Source organism: Antennarius striatus, chromosome 6 (assembly GCF_040054535.1).
Source record: "Antennarius striatus isolate MH-2024 chromosome 6, ASM4005453v1, whole genome shotgun sequence".
Lineage (NCBI taxonomy): Eukaryota > Metazoa > Chordata > Actinopteri > Lophiiformes > Antennariidae > Antennarius > Antennarius striatus.
This window is the reverse complement of record NC_090781.1, coordinates 11,389,712-11,410,302: the sequence shown is the minus strand read 5'-3', so window position 1 is coordinate 11,410,302 and position 20,591 is coordinate 11,389,712. Positions and strand designations below refer to the sequence as shown.

Below are 20,591 nucleotides of genomic sequence, written 5' to 3'. Positions count from 1 at the left end.
GGTAGAAAATTAACTTTAAGAATAACTGATGATACATATAAACCCAACAATACAGCACTGATAACGGAAAAACCTGTAAGGCAGTGACTTGTTGAAATAAGCGCACGGAATATAATATTGATATGTCTTCACCTCCAGCACATTTTGTGTTTGTACATGAATTATGAATTAAAGTTGTTTCAGTGAAACACCCTGACATATTTCATGACAGGAAGACAAATGACAGATATTTGGTATGTCGCAATTTACCATCCACCCATTTTCTCAATGGTCTTATTTATTCCGTGACCTGTTTATCCTCCTTGCGAATCACGACCCTGCTGGAGCCCATCCCCGCAGGCTCCAGGTGACAGGTGGGGTTCACAAAGACACGTGAGACGAACGCACGTACAGGTACGCAGGGAGAATGTACAATCTGAGAAACACAGCGAGGACCTTTTTGCTGCGCCACTGTGTGGCCTTCTTCACATTTTGTTTAAAAGATATTGTGAATTTATAGTGCCTGTTAGTGGAGGTCCTTGGATGCCACTGAAATATCTTATTCTAAAAAATATTTAATAGTTACACAAATACAAATCCTCAAACTGTTTTAACAGAAAAAGATAAAAACAGGTTTTGACAAAGATTATGAAAACAGAACAGAATGAAAATATTGTACCTATGTAAAAGAGTTATGATATTTATTGACTGTGGTTTGATGAGTTGTGAATTGAGAAAGTATCAAATCTGAATTTATTACAAACAGCAAAAAAAAAAAAAGGCTTTTGTTCATAATTTGATGAGGCAAATCTGAGAGTTTGTTTTTGACAAAACTAAACATAATATTTCTCTAAAGCAAAAAGAACTTATCAGTTCTCTCACAAAAGAAAGAGCACAGCCATAAATCATTCATAAAAGGGCAATGGCAAAAACATTCAACAAGCAAGTTTGAAGGAAACAAATTCATTTGTTTTTTGTTTGTTTGGGGTTTCTTTGGGGGCGGGGGGTGTTGGAGACGGGGTTGAAAGAAGAAGGAAAGAAAGAAAGAAAGTTCCCTTATTAATCCCAAAGTGGGGTTTATATATTTTTCAGAAACGTGCAGACCATGGTGAGCATAGATGGCTAGCACCGCTGCAGGTGTTATAGGAATTGTTGTGCATTAGAAATTCTTAATAAGTCAAATGTTTTACATGGATCCAGACTTGTAGTGGTTGCTCTTGCAGATTTGCATTTTATGTTAGGGTGGACTGCGTGTTTAGTTTTCTCTATGATTTTATAAATAAAGTGGTATTTATACGACTAATTGTATTTGAAATGACATCACTCATCATTATACATAAGAATAATGATAATAATGTTGTATTTATTATTCTTGAAATAAATTAAAAGCAATACTGTTTTTACTCTTTACCTTTTACTAACTACACATTTCCAAAAAAGTTGGGACACTGTAAAAAAAAAAAACAATTTAAAAAATTATATATATATATATATATATATATATATATATATATATATATATATATATATATATATATATATATATATATACACACACAGTATACATATCATGATGACTACATGACAGGATAGAGAGGAAAAATATATTAACAATCACCCTCACATTCTTTGATTCTGTATCTACTTGCATTTTACTGTATAAAATTTAAACGAGTTTGTGATTAAAAGAGACTTGTTGCTTTCTTCTGCCTCAGATGCTGCTGTTAAACAGGAATCCTGCCAACAGATGGAACCATTTTTCAATAGCACAGCTAGCAAGCTGATTAGTAAGAAGCGCTTCACTGAATGGTGTCACATGTTTATACCAATTGTTAACAAGCTTAATAGATTTATTGGCTTTATCAGTCCCATTAAAAAATGGTTCATTAAAAGACACCAAAATATTCTGAAAGGTTGTGTAGATTAACAATGAAATGATCCAAAGACCTCCTGACTCAAGGTGCCCTTAAATAATATTAAATATACAGTATTGAGAGATATCCATATCAGGAATGTGAATAGTTCCTCCATCCCCAACCTCCCCAAATTATATTGTATTGTATTTTAGCCTTTATTTAGACATCCGAGTTGTTTCTTCCCAGCAAAATAAAACATGGCGTTAAAATGCCATGATTAAAAAACAAAAACTGCGCTCATCACAAAAGTAATCTCATAATACCTGTGATTGTATGTTCTGTCCAGGCTTGTCGTTTATTCTGCATACCGAACACTAAAACAAACACAATGAACAGATATTTTTCTAACACAAAATGTTTTTCATGTAAGCAATCTCACTAACGTGTGATGTTGTCCTGTAAGGCAGATACTAGATCACAAGCAGCATGAACAACACGCATATTTTGGCACGCCGGAGAAAAACAGACTGTAAGTCCAATTCCACCCTTTATTGACCAGGAAGATTCTTCAAAACAGTCTATCGAGGACACGAGATAAAGGGACACAACAGTAGAGTTGTTTTGCTTTAACCTCTTATTAAACTTAAAAATGCCCTTTTTGCAAGTATCTTAAAATGCAAAACACACGAACTGTGGTCATACGGTTTAATGACTCACACATTAGTCTGTTTTTGAGCATGTGTAGCACACAATAAACAAATGTTTAAAAAGGAATATTCTCAAAGGTAAAAATATTTGCAAGAAATGATATTTCCTCCAGGTGAGTCAGCTTTACTTGTCTAATGCCTTCACTTACAAGATATGTTCTCTTGTTCAAAGATATGTTCTTTGGTCTGTTAAAGATTCCCCTTTTAAGACGGGACTGTGACAAAAAGTCTTATGATGGTCTGTTAATGGTTCTGAGAAGAGGTTCCTTTCAGTGAGCCCCATATTTATTGTCAGTGTTGTAGTCAAGATCAGGTGGTTGACTGACAGACTGGCTGTGTTGTCCCACAGAGATGTGCTGGAACTGAAAGCATTATTAGTTTTAACAGGAGCAGTTTTAATAAACAGTATTTTCAAAAGCTGCTCATCAAGCCTATGTATGTTCTTTGTTCAAAAGAGGAAAGGCCCTGTTACATTTTGGCTCAATTAGAATCTAGGATTGCTAACCGAGACCATCACTACACACAAGCCTTTATGGGCCAGGAAGTATTGATTGCATCAGACAAGCTGCACATTGTTACAGCCTGTAATTGATACAGAAAAGGTGAAAGGTGAACAAGCTTCAAGACAATTCCCTTCACATACTCCAAATACATTCCAAATGCAGCAGGTGGAAGGACACAAAATGTTCTTGTCACCTTTGAGTGCCTTGAAAATGTTCTTGAATTCAGCTTGATAGTTAGTATATGTGTTAATAGTCATTTATTAATCCCTGTCGCCATGCTTGCTCAATAACTGAAAGGATTACAATATAATTACTTCATAGAAATATTATGTTGGATTCACTGAGGTTCCATTTCTACTGAAGACTTACTAGTACAGTATATATAGTCGATAATGGAGGCTATGATAGACAAAGATGTGTTCCAGTTGGATAATGAGCAGGTATCTGAGAAACAGCAATAGGAAAGAAAGGCAATATGATTGCACAAGTTTTCTTTCTAGTGGGGGTCAAAGATTGATCTGAGCTGCCCCGTTCACCCAACTGCTTGTTATCCATTATAAACCCTTTAACATTCGTTCATTCATTCATTCATTCATTCATTCATTCATTCATTCATTCATCTTCTGATCCACTTTGTCTGCCTTTGTGGGTCATGGGGGTTGCTGAACCTCCTCCAGCTAACACACCGGCGAGAGGCAGGGGACACTACGATCAACGCTGGTGCACTGCAGAGCCACACAAAAGATTAACAACCACTCACACACATGTTCTCAAACATGCAATTAATTCACCAAAATTGCATGTTTTTTGGGAGGAAGCTGGATATAGAGAGAACATTCAAACTTCGCACAGAAATGAGTCAGGCCCTGAATGCCCTTCAACATTTCTACTACAATTCGTGGGATCTTTTCATTAATTTCTCATGGATACCTTTGCTACACGACTACAATTCTTTAATTGTTCTCGGTGTGTCCATCAAATCAATTAATGGATGTTTTCTCCAGCTCCAGATTCCTCTTAGTCAATGAACAGAGTTTAAAAACTTACTCTTGGGCTATAAAGCACAGAATGGTCTCAGACCAAAATACATCCTGAACTTATTATTATTAGCTCCAGCGCCCTCAGGTCATCAGGGACAGGTTCATTGTGTTCCCGGATTCAGAACCAAATATTGTGAAGCCGCATTGATCTATTATGCTCCTCACCTGTGGAGCAAAATTCCATAACACCTGAGGTCTGCTCACACTGTCAGCTCTTTAAATCATGCCTGAAAACCGGATGATTCACGGACGTTTCTCTTATTATTAACTTTTAATTAACTTTTATCGGTGAAACTAATCTTTATTTCTATGAGTTTAATGTCTGCCTTTAATGTCTATCATTAACTCATCTTTATAATTTATTTTAAAGTTCTGTGCTGATTGTATTTCTTTGCCATTGCAAACAAACTTGAATTTGTTTCAGGTACACACACACACACACACACACACACACACACACACACACACACACACACCACTTGTACATACTGTACCTATCTGCAGATTACCACATATTTCTAATACCTGTTTATTCTCTTTGTATTTATTTACAGCAGCAATTGATTTTTTTGTTTTGGTTGTTGCTTCTCTTGCAACATTTATCTAATTTTTCCCTCCTGTGCCTCTTTTGACCTAGCTTTGTTTAATTTTCTCATATCTTCTTGAAATCTATTCAAAGTACAGTGAAAGTATTTAAAGTCAAAATCTGTATGTCTTTCCATTAAATTTTCGTTCAATGGAGACTTACAACTAATGATTTCTTTCCCCTGCTGCAACATATAATTCTTATCATGGCAGTAAATGGTCCCAGGGTTGTAATAAAATTCTTTGGGGTATTTAAACGTAGACACGTGAAACATCTTCTTTCTGCTCATAACATTTATGACCAGTGACATGCGGTGAGGTTCATGGCTGGTGAGGCACTGACTTCATCATAATCAGATGAAAATGTTTGCAAACATACTAACCTACAGTGTAGATCATTCACCATTTAATTAGCAACAGTGAGTGTGTTATTTTTAAAGTCTCATAGCAGAATTATTTACACATACAAACTGTAACACAAACAAGCACATTTGATTAAAAACCTTGTTACCTACACGTTTTTATGTGTTATATTTACTGATAAATGAAGTCCATGCACAGCTCTTTCTGAACAAAAGCATCGAAAAAATGTTGAGTTGACAAAATAATCCTCCATTTTTATAGTAAGGCAAGGCGAGCGGAAAACAAATGAATGGCTGCAGTTGACTCGCTGACTATAGATTGTAGTTTGCTGCCACTTCTTCTACAGCCGAGGTAGAAGGGATCCCAGGGATCCCCAAATCCCTGGGATCACCACAGGCGAGGCACGAGTACCTTTCCCCAGTGGTTTCAGGACCACTTAACTCAAGCAAGACGTTACATACATACAGCTGTTGACAAAAAAACACTTTACATTATACTGTATACATTAGCTAAATTATGGAAATTTAGTTCATAGAGCAAACGTGTTTGAGCATCTCAATAGCGACATATAGAGAGATAGCATTACGGTCTCACTGTATGGCATGCCAGCACAGCTAGTCGAGCCATTGCGCAATCCATGGTGAGGCTCGGCTGTCTGGTGCCTCACCGCAGGTCTCCTCTCAGTACAGCGGTAAATGTGAACATTCAGCGATTTTGTGTAAATATAATGTAAAACACAAATAAAAATTGATAATACACATCACTGGATAAATATAACCATTTAATTTATTTTTTCTATCTTCCATTTTTTTCTTTTATGATGGCAGGTTAGGCCGTACCTCATCTGCCTCCCCTGACCGCACATCACTGTTTGTGACGCATGAAAACCAGAGACAATCATTGCCTTGACCCTTGTCTTACACAGTCTTGGCAAAAGTACAATGACACAGAGTCTTTTTCAACATACATTAGGTGTGTCCTTTCAGTCCAGGATTAAGGTGGCGTGCTACACTGTGTTTACAGGATTATATCATCTTAATGCACATGACAAGAAGGCACTACGTAAGACATAGAGGAACACGTGTGCACTTTAACACATGGATAATTGTCACATGAAGTTGGGAAAGTGCGGAGTGGTGATGAAAGAGGGTTTATTTTCTTTTTGATGATGTTGCATTTTTGCAATGCAGTTTTTTCCTTTCAGTACTGCACATTACAGTCTTTTACATGCTTATAAATCAGGAAATTTAATATAAATTTAAGCTTTTATCAAGAATTTACTGTAAATATTTTTGATCTTCAAACAATCAATAGCATTTTGTTCTTCTAGAAATATGAAAAGATGGTATGTGGATGCAATTTTAAAAAACCCTCTTTCGGTGCTCTTTTAACGCTTCCTATGACTGTAAATTAATGTTTACTTCAGCCTACCTTTAATTTCAAAAGAAGATCTTTTATTCATCAGTTTCCAAGTACAAAAGCATAGCAATATCAGTGAAAAATATACATTGATTCTTAAATATCATTTTATTAAAATTCAGACAGAATTCACTACTGCAATGAGATATTTCTCACTGTGATCTCATAAGTTAATGATCAAAATATTCATTTATTGAAGTCAGTACAAGTTTGTAAAAACATACAGTAGAAAACCACCATAGCCCATGATCTATGAATCATAGATGGGGCTAATTTGGAGGCAAGAGAGGTAAACTATACTGTTTAGTTATATTAAAGTGTTGTACTGTCATATATTGTACATAGTGTCCCTTTTTTGTATACAGGAATGGTGAAATAATGAGCTGCTTTAGTTGTATTATTTTCTGTGTTTTCTTGTTGCTTTTGAAAGTTTTGGCAGAAAATGTTTTTCTTCAGGATTTTTGGAATAGCCGACTATTATGTGATCAGACTCAAACTCAAGGTAAAAGACATATAATTAACAACCAACAATTGGTAGTTGTATTTGCAATCAGAGCAAAATGATCCAGAAGCTACCCACACACTTTACTAGACTGTCAGACCACCTTAAACGATGTTCAGTGCTGCCTTGCCTTCAATGAGATATCAAATTAACGAACATGGATATTCAAAAACACCTGAAAGCTCACATGAATACTGTACTTTTAGTTCTGTTTAGGTGGTGTGCTGTGCACTTAAATCTGTCATAGTCAAAATTAAGATGATAAAACTTTCACAGAATGAATGCAAACTTGCTCGAAAATGTTTTTTATCATTTACTTCCCACGGGTTCTGTTACTAAATCTTACCATTTAGAAAAACAAAAATTGTGCTGTTTTACCCTAACATGAAAAATAAACTAACACTACAACTGTTAGATAAATGTAATAAATTCATGAATATGTTTCCCTCTGTAACCAGAAGTGTAGTAAAATGTCCAAGTCAAAGTTTTATATGTGCAAAAGTTCTGTCGTTATTGCACACCACATGGATTATTGCTATGAAGATAAGGCTACATGTGACTAGATAAAACAGTTCAAATAATTTTTTCCTAATTAATAGGCCGTCCTATTTTTTTTCTTTGATTGTGTAAAGGAGTCAAGTTGAAATGACTTTTCAGGACTGTTATAAAATCTCTATTAACGGGGGTTATAAATAAATTAAATTGTAACTTTATTATATCATAATGTAAATAAAAAAATGTAATTCATTGTCGGTAACTCTCCTTCTTTTCCCTGTTGTATATCTCACCACTTTCCTTCACAGGATAGACTCTGGTGTTAAGAGAAAGCAACCAGCAACCAGTTGTAGACTGCTGCTTGGCCAAAGTGGTCTCTTTGACCAGTCTTTGTCTGACCTATGCATAGGGAGGGCAGGATGTGTTTCCATCTCCTCTTGTGGTAGAACCAGGCTCACACCCCGGTGACATTGGCCCAGGAAGGGAAGGAGTCCAGGTCAAACATTGCCTTACCCCAGCTGTTGATGGCTAGTGTAATACAAAGGATGCCAATGATGTTCATGACTATTCCTGTCTTGGCCTGAAAGAAAGGAAGAATGTATAGGGATTATATAGGCAGACTTCAACCAATTGTGAAATGTTTACTTTCTTGATGACAGAGATGCTACTGGTTACCATTTGGCAAAAAACCCTAAGACAGGGGAAACAGCTTGGTTCTGTTCAAAGGTAAGAGGAGTCAGCTCCTCCAACATCACCAGGACATAATATCTTGTTATTGTTGAGTTTACAAAATAATCTAAAAAAGAACCTGGGGTCTCACGTGCCAAACAGCATGTATTATTACAAATGCAAATTAAAATACACACGAACCAACACTTTGATTTGATACGAGCACAAACCTATTCAAGATAACCTTGTTTTTTAACTTTTTACATATAATGGAAGACATCTCACCAAGACATGGAGAACTTGGTGAGAGCTGAAGTTAATCGTAGGTTGAGCCACCACCAAAAGTACACTTTGACACACACATTTGATGCTTCTGTTGTTTTTGTTTGTTGATTGTTTGTTTATTTTAACTTTTTTAACATTTAAGACACCCCTTAACAATAGTAGGAATATTCTCTGTGAGAGACAGTCAATAAAGTAGATTTTCAAAAGCTTTGAGTTTAACACCTTCAAGTCATAAATGAACCAGAACATATAAAGAAAATTGAAACAGTAAAGTGGTCGAGCATGTTTTATTTATAATCAACTGTATGAACCCAATAAAGTAGTGTTTGTTGGGTCCATGGTACTCACCATGTCAGAAACTTTGAGGTATCCATAAGAGAAGACTATCGCATTTGGAGGTGTAGCGACTGGCAGCATGAAGGCAAAAGAGGCACTCAGGGTACAAGGAACCATGACATAGAGTGGATTGACTCCAATGGATTGAGACTGCAATGATCACACAGACAGCTTGAACGGTTTGAGACAGGAATGAACAAACATAATCCTCCACTCCCACATACGGCTACATAACTGACTCACAACTAAGCAGGAAATACAGTACATGCAATTCTGTGGAAAATTCTGTGAGAAAACTTTGATTAGGTAGATGGAGTTTATGTGATTCCTGCAAGCTCCGGGCTGACTCATGATATTTAAAATAGAAAAGCACTACATATGTAGCAATAATGGCAGACTACTGAGATGTAGAAAACATTACTCTGCTGAATTGCATATCCCACAGCACAGTAGCTTACAATTTGCACAGTAATTTCTGTTTCTTAAAATAAACAGAAAATAATTAAACTGTAATGCTCAAACTGTTGGCTGAACATCAGTTCACTAGCATAACTATGTTTGTTCTTGTAAGGTGTTTTCTTTTCGTTTCAAATACTAACAGGATGTCACATTTAGTGATATATCCTAAAGTATCATCTCCTCCCTTTTATTTGTATAAAACTGACTGACTTTTCTTTTTTTTTCTATTTTCTTTTTATCAAAAGCACAAAACCAAAGTTGGACACCCATGTGAAACTACTTGTCTTTGCCCTCCATAAATATCAATCTGAATACCCTCACTTGGCACTAACTTTCACAACCCAGCATTCCCTGCTCAACAAGGGGGTATAGTAAAGCCATTCTTCAGCAGCAGGAGAATGGGCAGCATTACAAGGCATTGGGCTGATTTTGTGTGTTTGGCAGGTTATTAATGGGGGGAGGGGCCCAGAGAAGGGGACCAAACATATTCAGCCTGAATGACCAACTGGATGGGTAACCAACAAGGGAAAGTAGGCCGGCAGCCACAGGAAGCAATGTCAGCTGCACTCCAATTGGGGAAATCAGTTCAATATAAACAGCACTATAAAGCTTTACTACAATGATATACAGCTGCCAGCCAAGTTAGCCTAGTTTTATTCATCTAACACATTTCACTTTCTCTCTGGAAACTCACCATTGAGGCTAAGACAGGTAGAAATAGTGTCGCAGTGGCAACGTTACTGGTGCACTCTGTGAAGGTAGCAATCAGCAGGCATAAGATGATAGCAATTGCCCAGGGAGGGATGTTTTGCAAGGGAGTCATTTGATTTCCCATCCACTTGGAGAGCCCTGATTCCTACAGAGATATACATAACAAACTTAGACAAGGTTAGAGTCTTTTGAAAAAGTGCACAGTATTCATCTAAGGCTGCTGAGTTAACATTTGCTCCTTTACTTTGAGTCTACTATAATTAAGTCCGTGCATCACAGGATCCTTCAAAATGTGACTCAGTGCTATTTGCAGCATATAAATGCAAAATAACTTAAAGAAAAGCCACTCATTAAATCGAACATCCAGACTTCCAGCTATACATAGAAGCAGTGCAGTTTAGCTTAAATAACAAGTTGATTATGGCTTCATTAAATTTAGATTTTTTTCTGAAAAAAACAACAACACACCAAACAAACAAGAAAAACAGTTTATCGAGAGTTGTTACAAAATGTGAACAAATCAAATGATGAAAATGACAGACAATAAATAACACTTCAAAGTTCATAACAAAATGTGATTATATTAAATTATTTTAAAACTATAAAGAACAACAACCATGAAGCTACTACTGCACTTCTCTCTCCAGACACATTAATTACACCATGTTGTGGCTTTCAGCTCTATATTCATTAAAATCTCGACTTTTCACTTACTTCACTGCCCTTAGCCAGTGCAAAACCTCCACCAAGGAGAAGAACAATGCCCCATGGTAACTTCTTTTGGACAACTTTCCAGGTAAGCAACGGGGGAGATGGGCCAGCAGCTTGATGGGTTGCTGCAAATTCAATGACTTCAGTGTCAACATTGAAGGATTGCACATTCACTGCTTCTGAAAACACAGTTAAGGGTGTAACTTATATTGTGTCAGGATGTTGGCTCACCTGCTTCGAAACTTTGACATCTCCTAGAACAGAACTGTGGTGGTTTAGACGGCAGAACAAAAAGAAGGATGGCAATGAAGAGTGCTACTGTGGCATCAGTCACATACCTGTGGAGCGGAGCAAGGATGGAATTAACAAACTAATTTAATTCACAACATTTGGTTTAGAATGCAAATCATTCTGTATACAAACTCTGCTTTGGAGTTGAAGATATTTGTTGCCCAGCCATCAATAAAGCCTGGATCCCTTAAGAACCACATCAGCACCAACAGAGTGAAAAGACACAGGACACTTGTCTCCCCAAAGGACATGGGCCCTAGCAAACGATGCTGCTCACGGATTACATTATAGGCAGCGATGTCCCTCTCTGTCTTCACTGATCCACAGCCCCATGTCTTCTTAAAACTAGTGCAAACATGAAAACACTTAATTTCTTGACTCTCTGTGAGTACGATGAGGCATTAATAATCATAGAAACTCACTTGAAACCCATGAAGACAAACTGCAACCACAGCCAGGCTAAGATGAGCATGAGGATCATGTTGGGGAAGGCAAAGCCAAACCAGGAGGCAAAGTTTATCACATCTCCATTTTGAGGAAAAAGTCTAGGGGACACAATTAGAGGGGGTTGGGTTTCAATTTTAATTAACAAGAATGAATGAAAGAGCCCACACATAAACAATGCTATGAGAAGAAAAAAAAACCCTCACTGGTTCATTTGGCCCTTGAGCACCAGATTGGGTCCGGTTCCTGTCAGTGTGGCAGTGCCTCCAATGCTGGCAGCATAACAAACACAGAGGGTCAACCCTTTACACATTCTCCTCTTATCTGCCGCCTCTTTAAGCCTCGCAGCTTCTGCTACAGGATCTAAGAAAGTCACCACCACTGAGCCTTCAAACAAAGGACAGGGAATGAAAAGACACTGTTGTTTTCTTCAAGGTATTTTTCTTGGTCAGACATATTGTTCTTGAAGGAGAGCATGACTCACCTTGTTCCTCACTCTGTTTCTGTGTCTGTGGTGGCTGTTCGCCATCAGCTTCTGATGTGTGGATCTGCTCCTCTGAGCTGATGATCTGAGGTACCTCCAGCTCACTGTTGCTGAGCTGCTCCAGCACGGCTTGGACGATAGGCACCATCATGGCTGTGGTGGCCGTGTTACTAATCCACATTGACAGGAAGGCCGTCACACCCATGAAACCCAACATTAAACTGCCAAGAACATAAAACAAAGAAGTGATCTGAGATTGGAGGTATATCTCACAGCTATCAAACGACTAAGACCCTAGAGGTGTCTTTATCTATATATCAGGTGTTTTTATGTATGACCTGATTAGATATCCTTCAAAAATATCCATCTTTATGATGGCGGGCTAACGACAGGATGTGCTGTGGAGGTGTTTGCGCCACTTACAGTGCTGGACGCACACCAACCAAGAGCAGCACCCTCAAGGCGATGCGCTTGTGCAGATTCCAGTGCTCCACAGCCACTGCAACCATCAGTCCCCCTACAAACAACAGGTTTGTGTCCTTCAGGTACTGCATGCACACCTGTGACAGCAGTGGCACACAGTGGGAATTTCATTTTTGCTGAACAACACTGTGCATACAGCTGCAGTTATTTTACTTACGTCTTTGGATTGCATTATGCCAAACAAAGGGAAAAGGAGGGCTGGGAGGAGAGCTGTCACAGCCAGTGGCAGGACTTCTGTGCACCAGTAAACCGCCATTAGGATGATCACATAGGCACATTCTGCCTCCTGTATGAAAACACATAAAATCATGACAAAAACCACAGAAATACAAAATGCCCTCTAGAAAGTTGTTGTGGGAGTTGTAAAACTTTTCTCTGAGGAAAATATTACATAACCTTTAATGGGAAGGTATTATGGTTCAAAGGTGTAAAGATAAGCTGCTTGTTGCTCTATTGTTAAGGTCATTTACTTCTACATTTGTCCACATCAGTCTTCCAGGCTCTATAAATGCCCCTTGAATTATAGCTAGGCTTGGACATTAGACGAGATTAATAGCCCTGTTTGAGTAATTAAAAATGTTAGTGCTTTTTTGTGGTTAAAAAAGGTCATTGGCTGCCTTCAGATGAATTGAAAATAGACAATACATGTAAAAAAAAAAAAAAAAAAAAGTAGTAATAGTAGTTATACAATAATTTGAACAGCATAGAACATCCTTTAGTTTTAGACCATCCTCTGACTTGTCTTTGTTCACGGTTGCCCCCCGTGTCTATCATAACATGCGTACATGCCTGTGTGCATCGCTACGTCACATGTAGGTAGCAGCCATCATTTCTCCTCTGTTCCCACGCTGGACGTGACCCTTCAGTTTAACAACAAGGATCTAAAATAACATGACTTCAGGGCGCTACCGCCTCAGGCAGCTGCAACTTCGTGCACATTTTTGCACGAAATTGCAGCATCAACAGGTGTTAAGACAAGAACTAGTGAGGCGCATTCCTCTCATCGTTCTGGAGGACATATTTGTAAAGCTCATTGAATTTGTAAATGATTTGAACTCCTGCACATCCAAAGCCAGATTTCACCGGAGACGATGTACTGTAATCACATTAACGGAATAATCACACTGAGTTAACGGGTAAAAAAAAAAAAAAAAATTTTTCTATTGTTGTTGACATGCAAATTACTTCATGACGAAATCTCACTTACAACACTTTGGAATTTAAAAAAAAAAATCTACTGTTTTAATTCATTGAGTTACTTACTGGTGTCCCGATCACCAAAGGCAGAGGAAGGAGTAGAAACGGAGCAGAAAAGAGGATAATCTCATTCTTAACGGAGCGGAGAAATTTAAAGAATGCCATCCTGAATTAAAATGAGACAAGGAGGCTTTCGCACTTTTGTAATCGCGCTTTTGTGGAGGTGAGAGGAGGAGGAGGAGGAGGAGGAGGAGGAGAGGGAAGAGGAGAAGGGGGCGTCAGGCAGTTAAAGAGAGAGAGAGAGAGACAAATCACAATGAAGTGAGAGGGGGGGGGGTTACAAAATAATCATGTTGATACAAAATATAAGAGATTCACGTAAAGAAGATTTTCAATAATACTGTGCCTTTTCCGAACAATGAAACATCTAACCTTTTTACATTTATCAAACTAAAATAAACAGACAAAATTAAGAAGAAATAAAAAACAATTATCATGTTCTCCACAATCATCTCTTCTACATTTATGTCTTTTACTTTTTTTCTTAGTTTTTTCAATCTATAAAACTCCTTGTCTGTAAAAACTGGCTCACCACTACTTGTTTTACTTTGCATACAAAAGCTGACGCTATCCAGAAACATGTTGAGTCAGAGAGAGAGAGACAGAGAGACAGAGACAGAGAGCGAGAGAGAGAGAGAGAGAGAGGGAGAGAGAGAGAGAGAGAGAGAGAGAGAGAGAGAGAGAGAGAGAGAGACACAGAGAGAGAGAGAGAGAGAGAGAGAGAGAGAGAGAGAGAGAGAGAGAGAGAGAGAGAGAAGAAGCTGCTCCAGTCAATAAAAGACCTGAATACAGAAGACAGGGTTAGATGGAGGCAACTGATTCGCTGTGGCGACCCCTGAAAGGAAAAGCCAAAAGGAGAAGAAGAAGAAGACTGATTATCATTTCTACAGATCAATAAGCAATAAACTCCAAAATAATGAAAAGATTCCCACTCAGTCTTGACAGACAGACAGACAGACAAGACTGACAGAGACAGAGCGAAAATATGAAGTTCCTACAGCTGCTAAATCAATTTTGATTTTTTATCAGATGAACTCATCACTCCATTAATTCATGAAGTGAAATGTAAAGAACTTAGTTATTCATGCTGTTCTTGGAATTAAGATAATATTAAAGGTGACTAAACTCCTTGCATCAGGTCAGACTGCACCACAGTGTGAGTCAACGTAATTAGAAAAAGTTTTGCAAACTGACCAGAAAATATATTACAACAACGCCTCGTGTTACCTCAATCACATAAAACAGTTGGGTTTCTGTTCATTGTTCATTATCAGAGTGAATTTAAGCACATGCTGGGATTGGACCTCAATGAAATGAGATGTGTTGAGATCAGTGTAGGTGTCTGTCAGAGAGCACGAAGTCACAGAACTCAACTAAATATTTACAGAAGACAAAAAGATTTTAGGATTGATTGTTTTTCATGACATGCATGGACACAAATTAATAATTCACAGGAATATCACAGGTCTGAACTATTTATCATCATTCGAAAGGTGTAATTTACAATAATATCTATACAGTCTCTGCAACATGAGGAATCAACAACACACTACCAAGAGGAGATAATGTAACGGTGTCATCAACAGGATGTGGGCGCCCACCTTAAAAATATGTTGCAACCCTGCAGGTCTTGCCATGTGTCTGCATGAGGATACCAGGATTCTGTCAACTAATTGAGAGACTTCACAAATATCTCAGTGAATATTTTCACCTCTTTCCTCGTGGATTTCTGTGTTTGTGCAATATATCCGCTTTTCTATGATTCACCTGGAAAAATCCATTTTCAACCTTTTAAATACTGTTTATTGAAGAAAAAAATCAGTAAACCAAAAAGGGAATTTATAGATGTTTATATAACAACTGCAATACACTGGAACTTCTGTGTTGGATAAGTGGTTATCATTCTCAAATATATGAGCTTCAGCAAATTAGATTGTCATTATTCGCCATGACTGATGCTGTATTGTTTCCTGGGTGTTTCCTGGAATGTGTTAAGATAGGACCTTTGAATTTTTAGGTACTTGATCATAACCTTTTTTTAAAATTTCATACCATGGAGAACATGTACATGGAGAACGGCCCCACCTCAACCACTGGACTTCTAACCTCGCCACGACCTCCTGCTCCCACCACGACCGAGACCGTCATCACTGCAGACCTGGTGACGACAACACTGCAGAGGCTCCGTCCCTGTAAGGCGGCTGGACCAGATAAGGTCTCCCCAAGGGGACTAGGGGACCCCCTGCAGTGATTGTTCAACCTCAGTCTGCGGCTGGGGAGGGTCCCGGCACTGTGGAAGACCTCCTGCATTGTTCCTGTACCCAAGAAAAGACTCCCTACTGAGCTCAACGACCACCAACTGGTCGCTCTTACCTCCCATGTAATAAAGACCCTAGAGCGACTGGTCCTGGAGCTTATGTGGAGCGTCCACAGGTGCAGGGTGCAATGGACCCTTTCCAGTTCACCTATCAGGCCAAGGTTGGGGTTGACGACGCTGTCTTGTACCTACTCCACCGTGTGCTCTCCTATCTGGGCACCGGGGGCTGTGCCGTCAGGGTGCTCTTCTTTGACTTTTCGAGCGCCTTCAACACCATCCAGACCCGGCTCCTGCAGGATAAACTGACCTCCATCGCTGTGGACCCCTACCTCGTGAGCTGGATCACGGACTACCTAACGGACGACCCCAGTACGTCCATATGGGGGACTTTTTGTCTTCTATGGTGACCAGCAGCACAAGGGCGCTACAGGGGACCGTGCTCTCCCCCATTCTCTTCACCCTCTACACATTGGACTTCAAGCACAACTCGGATACATGCCACATACAGAAGCACTCTGATGACACTGCGATTGTGGCATGTATCCCGGAGGGTGATAAGGGGGAGAACAGGGCATAGGTGGCTGACTTTGTGGAGTGGTGCCAGCAGAACCAGCTCCAGCTCAACGTCTCCAAGATGAAGGAGATGGTGCTGGGTTTCCGACGGGCACCTCCCTCTCCACAACCAGTGATCATCGAGGGCAGTGAGGTGGAGGTGGTAGGAAACTATAAGTACCTGGGACTGCGGTTAGACAGCGAACTGGACTGGTCACTCAACTCGGACTGTGTGTACAAGAAGGGGCAGAGTAGGATGTACTTCCTGAGGAGGCTGGCCTCCAATAACATCTGTCCTAAGCTCCTTCTCATGTTCTATCAGTCCGTATTTTCTAGTGTGCTGTCATATGCCATTGTGTGTTGGGGTGGTGGGGCCAGGAAAAGAGATATGGACCGTCTTAACAGACTCATCCGCAGAGCGGACTCAGTGGTCAGGCTGAGCCTGGACTCTGTGGAGACGCTTCTAGAGAGTAGGACCATGTCCAAAGTCAGGACTATCATGAACAACACCAGCCACCCCCCTGCACACCACCTTCTCCCAGCAGAGGAGCACCTCCAGCGGCAGACTGCGGTCACACAGCACCTCCACAGAGAGGCTGAAGTCCTCCTTCGTGCCCCGTGCCATCAGGGGGTACAATGACTCTCAGGAGAAGCGGCGGGGAGGTGGCGAGGTCAGCACGCGGTTGAATGGATTTTATTTAATTTTATACTGTTTATATTTTAATTTTATACTGTTTATATTTTAGTTGTAGTTTAGTATATGTCCTGTTAATGCTACATGTGTCTGTTTGTGTAGTGTATGTCTTGTGGTATGTCCTGTGATGTCAGTGTTTCTTTTTTTCCCTGGTGTTTACCCAGTATTTATTCATTTATTCATTATGTAATGTCTGACCAGTGGATATGTGCAATATCCTCCGGGATTGTTAAAGTATCTATTTATCTGTCTATGTAACATTTGAAAGAAAACATATTTTTCAAACCAGGCACCATTTTATGAAAGTATTTTAGCACATATATATCCACTGAACAGAATTTATTTTTCTACCCTATCACAGGACAAACATTAACAAGTTCAACAGTAATTATAGATTTTAAAAAATGAGACAAACAGAAAGTGGGCAGTACAGTGGCTAAGTGGGTAGCGCTGTCGCCTCACAACACGGCGGTTCCGGGTTGTGCGGAGTTTGCATGCTCTGCCCGTGTCTGCGACTCTGCTTGGACTCTCCGCGGTGCACTGGCGTCGTGCCCGGAGACCCGCCTCACGCCAGCTGGGATAGGCTCCAGCTCCCCATGACTCGCTATGGCGGATACAGCGGCAGAAAATAGATCGATGAAAAAAAACCCAGAAAGTGTCTTTTTGCTCGAAAACACCAATAGTTAGCATAAATTATTTTATTTTAAGTTTATATTTTATGTACAGCATTTATAAATAAATTTAATATGCTAGTGGTCATATTTTCATTGCTAAACTTAAAAATCTGCAATAAAACACATATATTCTGTACATTATTGCAGTTATAAACTATGTGTGTGATTGCTTTAACCACTAAATCAACATTGTCCACTGTGATACAGTGGAGCATTGTGGTGGGGTGGAATGGGTAAATTTAAGAACTGCACAATTTCAACGTTGCCAAAATCTGGTAGATATTATTTAGACCTTAATTAACGACAGACACAGATACATTTTAAGAACAGTTGCTCAAAAACATTAATTTACAGCTCACTTTGTTAACACTCAGTAAAACTTGTTTGTATGCTTGTTTTCTTTCCTCAAGAAGTTTTTCAAGACCCCTGCTTTCTCTTTCCCTCTTTTTCTATGCCCTCTTCCCTTTTTTTTTTGTTACTGACACTTGGCTCTCTCACATACATTAAATCCTTTATGACCTTCTTTGTGTCTTGCTCTATATCCGTTGTACATCTCTGTTTCTCACTTTCTAAATACGTTGCCTTCTTCCAGGATCAGCATTGCGGTGTGTTCGACATCACCTGTCTCTCTGCTTCACTTAACAGACTCATCTTCTTCTTTTCCTTTCAGCTTTTCCCATTAGGGGTCGCCACAGTGAATGAATTGCCTCCATCTAACCCTGTCTTCTACCTCCTCTTCTCTCACACCAACTACCTTCATGTCCTCTTTCACTACATCCACAAAACTCCTCTTTGGTCTTCCCCTAGGCCTCCTGTCTGGCAGTTCAAAACTCGGCATCCTTCTACCAATATATTCCCTATCTCTCCACTGGACATGTCCAAACCATCTCAGTCTGGTCTCTCTGACTTTATCTCCAAAACCTCTAACATGTGCTGTCCCTCTGATGTACTCATTCCGGATCCTATCCTTCCTGGTCACTCCCAAAGAGAACCTCAGCATCTTCATCTCTGCTACCTCCAGCTCTGTCTCCTGTCTTTTCCTCAGTGACACTGTCTCTAGACCAAACAACATCGCTGGTCTCATCACAGTTTCGTACACCTTTCCTTTCATTTTAGCTGAAACTCTTCTATCATATGACACTCTTCTATCACAAAAATCCTCCTGAAAACAGAACAAAGTGTTTGATTTGATGCTGAGGGAGTGAACTGTGAAAGTGATTAAAATATTTCATAATGATTCCTAATGAAGAACAATGCCATGCCACACACTCCATCACAGGCTTTAGTGTGATGGGTCAGAATGCAACGGGGTGGAAATTCTAAAGCAGCATTCAGAAATTCGGGATGTGCTAAAAGTTAACACGAGAGTTAGTATGAAACTACACTGAAAAATGGAGGAATTTTTGACAGGAAAATCTTCCAAAGATGTCATAAAAGAAAATCAAAACTCACCACATTGTTTGAACATCTGTTCTTCAAACTCTTGAATAATGTGACTTCCTGTTAGTGGCGTCATCTACAGGTATTGCAAAGTATTGCGTTTTGAGGCAAAGTTGTATTAGTGTGATGGAGTGGAACATTAAATTGAAGATTACAGATAATCAAAACATTTTAACCAAAAACATGTCAATTTAATATGATTATCACATTGCAGAAAGTATTTCTAACCACAACAATGTGTGAGATTTATTTGATATTTTTTAAGCTTTACATTACATGAAAGACAAAAATGCTCAGAGGACATGAGAAAATGATTGTAGTTTAACACAAAAAAATGCCATTTTTATGTATTTCTTTAATTTTATTTAACCTCACACTAACAAGTAAATTTGAAACAATGGTTTCAGACACAGAACATATCACTGACAGCTTTATTAAGTCTTCCGTTCCTCTTTGAATTCTGAGGGCCCAAACTACACAGTTTTCATGGAATGACCAAAAACACATTCTGCCCAGCACTACTAATATGAGCACTTATACAGTAAGTGTTTGACTATGGTTTTTTTTTTTGTATTATATTGTAGATGTAATTTATTGCTTTTACTGCTTTTTATACATCATGGCCAGGGGACTACAGATGGAAACTAGCCTTGTGGCTAATTCTGGCTTTTTCAACCATGTGTAATCATGTGTTTTATGAAATTGTTAAACTAAACTAAACAGTATTTGTGTTGCAATGGTAACATAGTGAAATAAAAGTTTTTTTTATTTGTGTGAACTGATTTTTAATTTCATTTCATTTCATTTAAATAATTTCCCTTAGAAAATAGATTATCAAAGGGCAAAATACTGTACTGCGAATTGTAAGGTGGGAGATGTGTTAAAGTTACACAGGTGACGCCTCCTTGTGGACATTTGTTTTATTACACCTTAGCTTGGGTGTAAATGCAAGTTTATCATTATGGAACATCAAAAGTATCAAAAGTAAGTGCAATTACAGCTTCATTTCAATCCCTAAATCAACTCTGCTATACCACAGCCTGGTTTGTCTCAGGATTCATGGTGTTTATTTGTTATGTATAGGATCTTATATCTAATGCAATTTCCTCCGGGATTAATAAAGTATCTATCTATCTATCTATCTATCTATCTATCTATCTATCTATCTATCTATCTATCTATCTATCTATCTATCTATCTATCTATCTATCTATCTATCTATCTATCTATCTATCTATCTATCTATCTATCTATCTATCTAATATGAAGGGACAGACATCAAACAACAAAAGAAAACATTGACCGATTCTTATCTCTTAAGCTTAAAAATGTCCC

General features: G+C 38.8%; 1 protein-coding gene across 2 annotated transcripts; it reads right to left on the bottom strand.

Moving 5' to 3' along the window:
- Positions 1-6,613: 6,613 nt before the first annotated feature.
- slc13a5b (solute carrier family 13 member 5b) lies at positions 6,614-13,828 on the bottom strand. 2 transcript variants are annotated; one of them, XM_068316922.1, is made up of 12 exons: positions 13,586-13,828; positions 12,480-12,608; positions 12,263-12,399; positions 11,840-12,060; positions 11,562-11,742; positions 11,334-11,456; positions 11,044-11,256; positions 10,852-10,958; positions 10,624-10,745; positions 9,893-10,054; positions 8,752-8,889; positions 6,614-8,029 (listed from the first exon to the last, which is right to left on the bottom strand). In XM_068316922.1, the coding sequence occupies exons 1-12, from the start codon at positions 13,682-13,684 to the stop codon at positions 7,904-7,906; spliced, it is 1,758 nt and encodes a 585-aa protein (XP_068173023.1). In that variant the 5' UTR covers positions 13,685-13,828; the 3' UTR covers positions 6,614-7,903. The 2 variants fall into 2 exon arrangements, with proteins under 2 accessions (XP_068173023.1, XP_068173024.1); XM_068316923.1 differs by having other exon boundaries at positions 12,263-12,356.
- Positions 13,829-20,591: the final 6,763 nt, after the last annotated feature.

Excerpts from the sequence above, each read along its gene's own strand:
- slc13a5b (XM_068316922.1), bottom strand. The coding sequence starts at position 13,684 with ATGGCATTCTTTAAATTTCTCCGCTCCGTTAAGAATGAGATTATCCTC. Across the intron at positions 10,959-11,043 it reads ATCTTCAACTCCAAAGCAGA|GTATGTGACTGATGCCACAG; the intron begins GTTTGTATACAG and ends TCCGCTCCACAG. Across the intron at positions 8,890-9,892 it reads TACCTGTCTTAGCCTCAATG|TCTCAATCCATTGGAGTCAA; the intron begins GTGAGTTTCCAG and ends TGATCATTGCAG.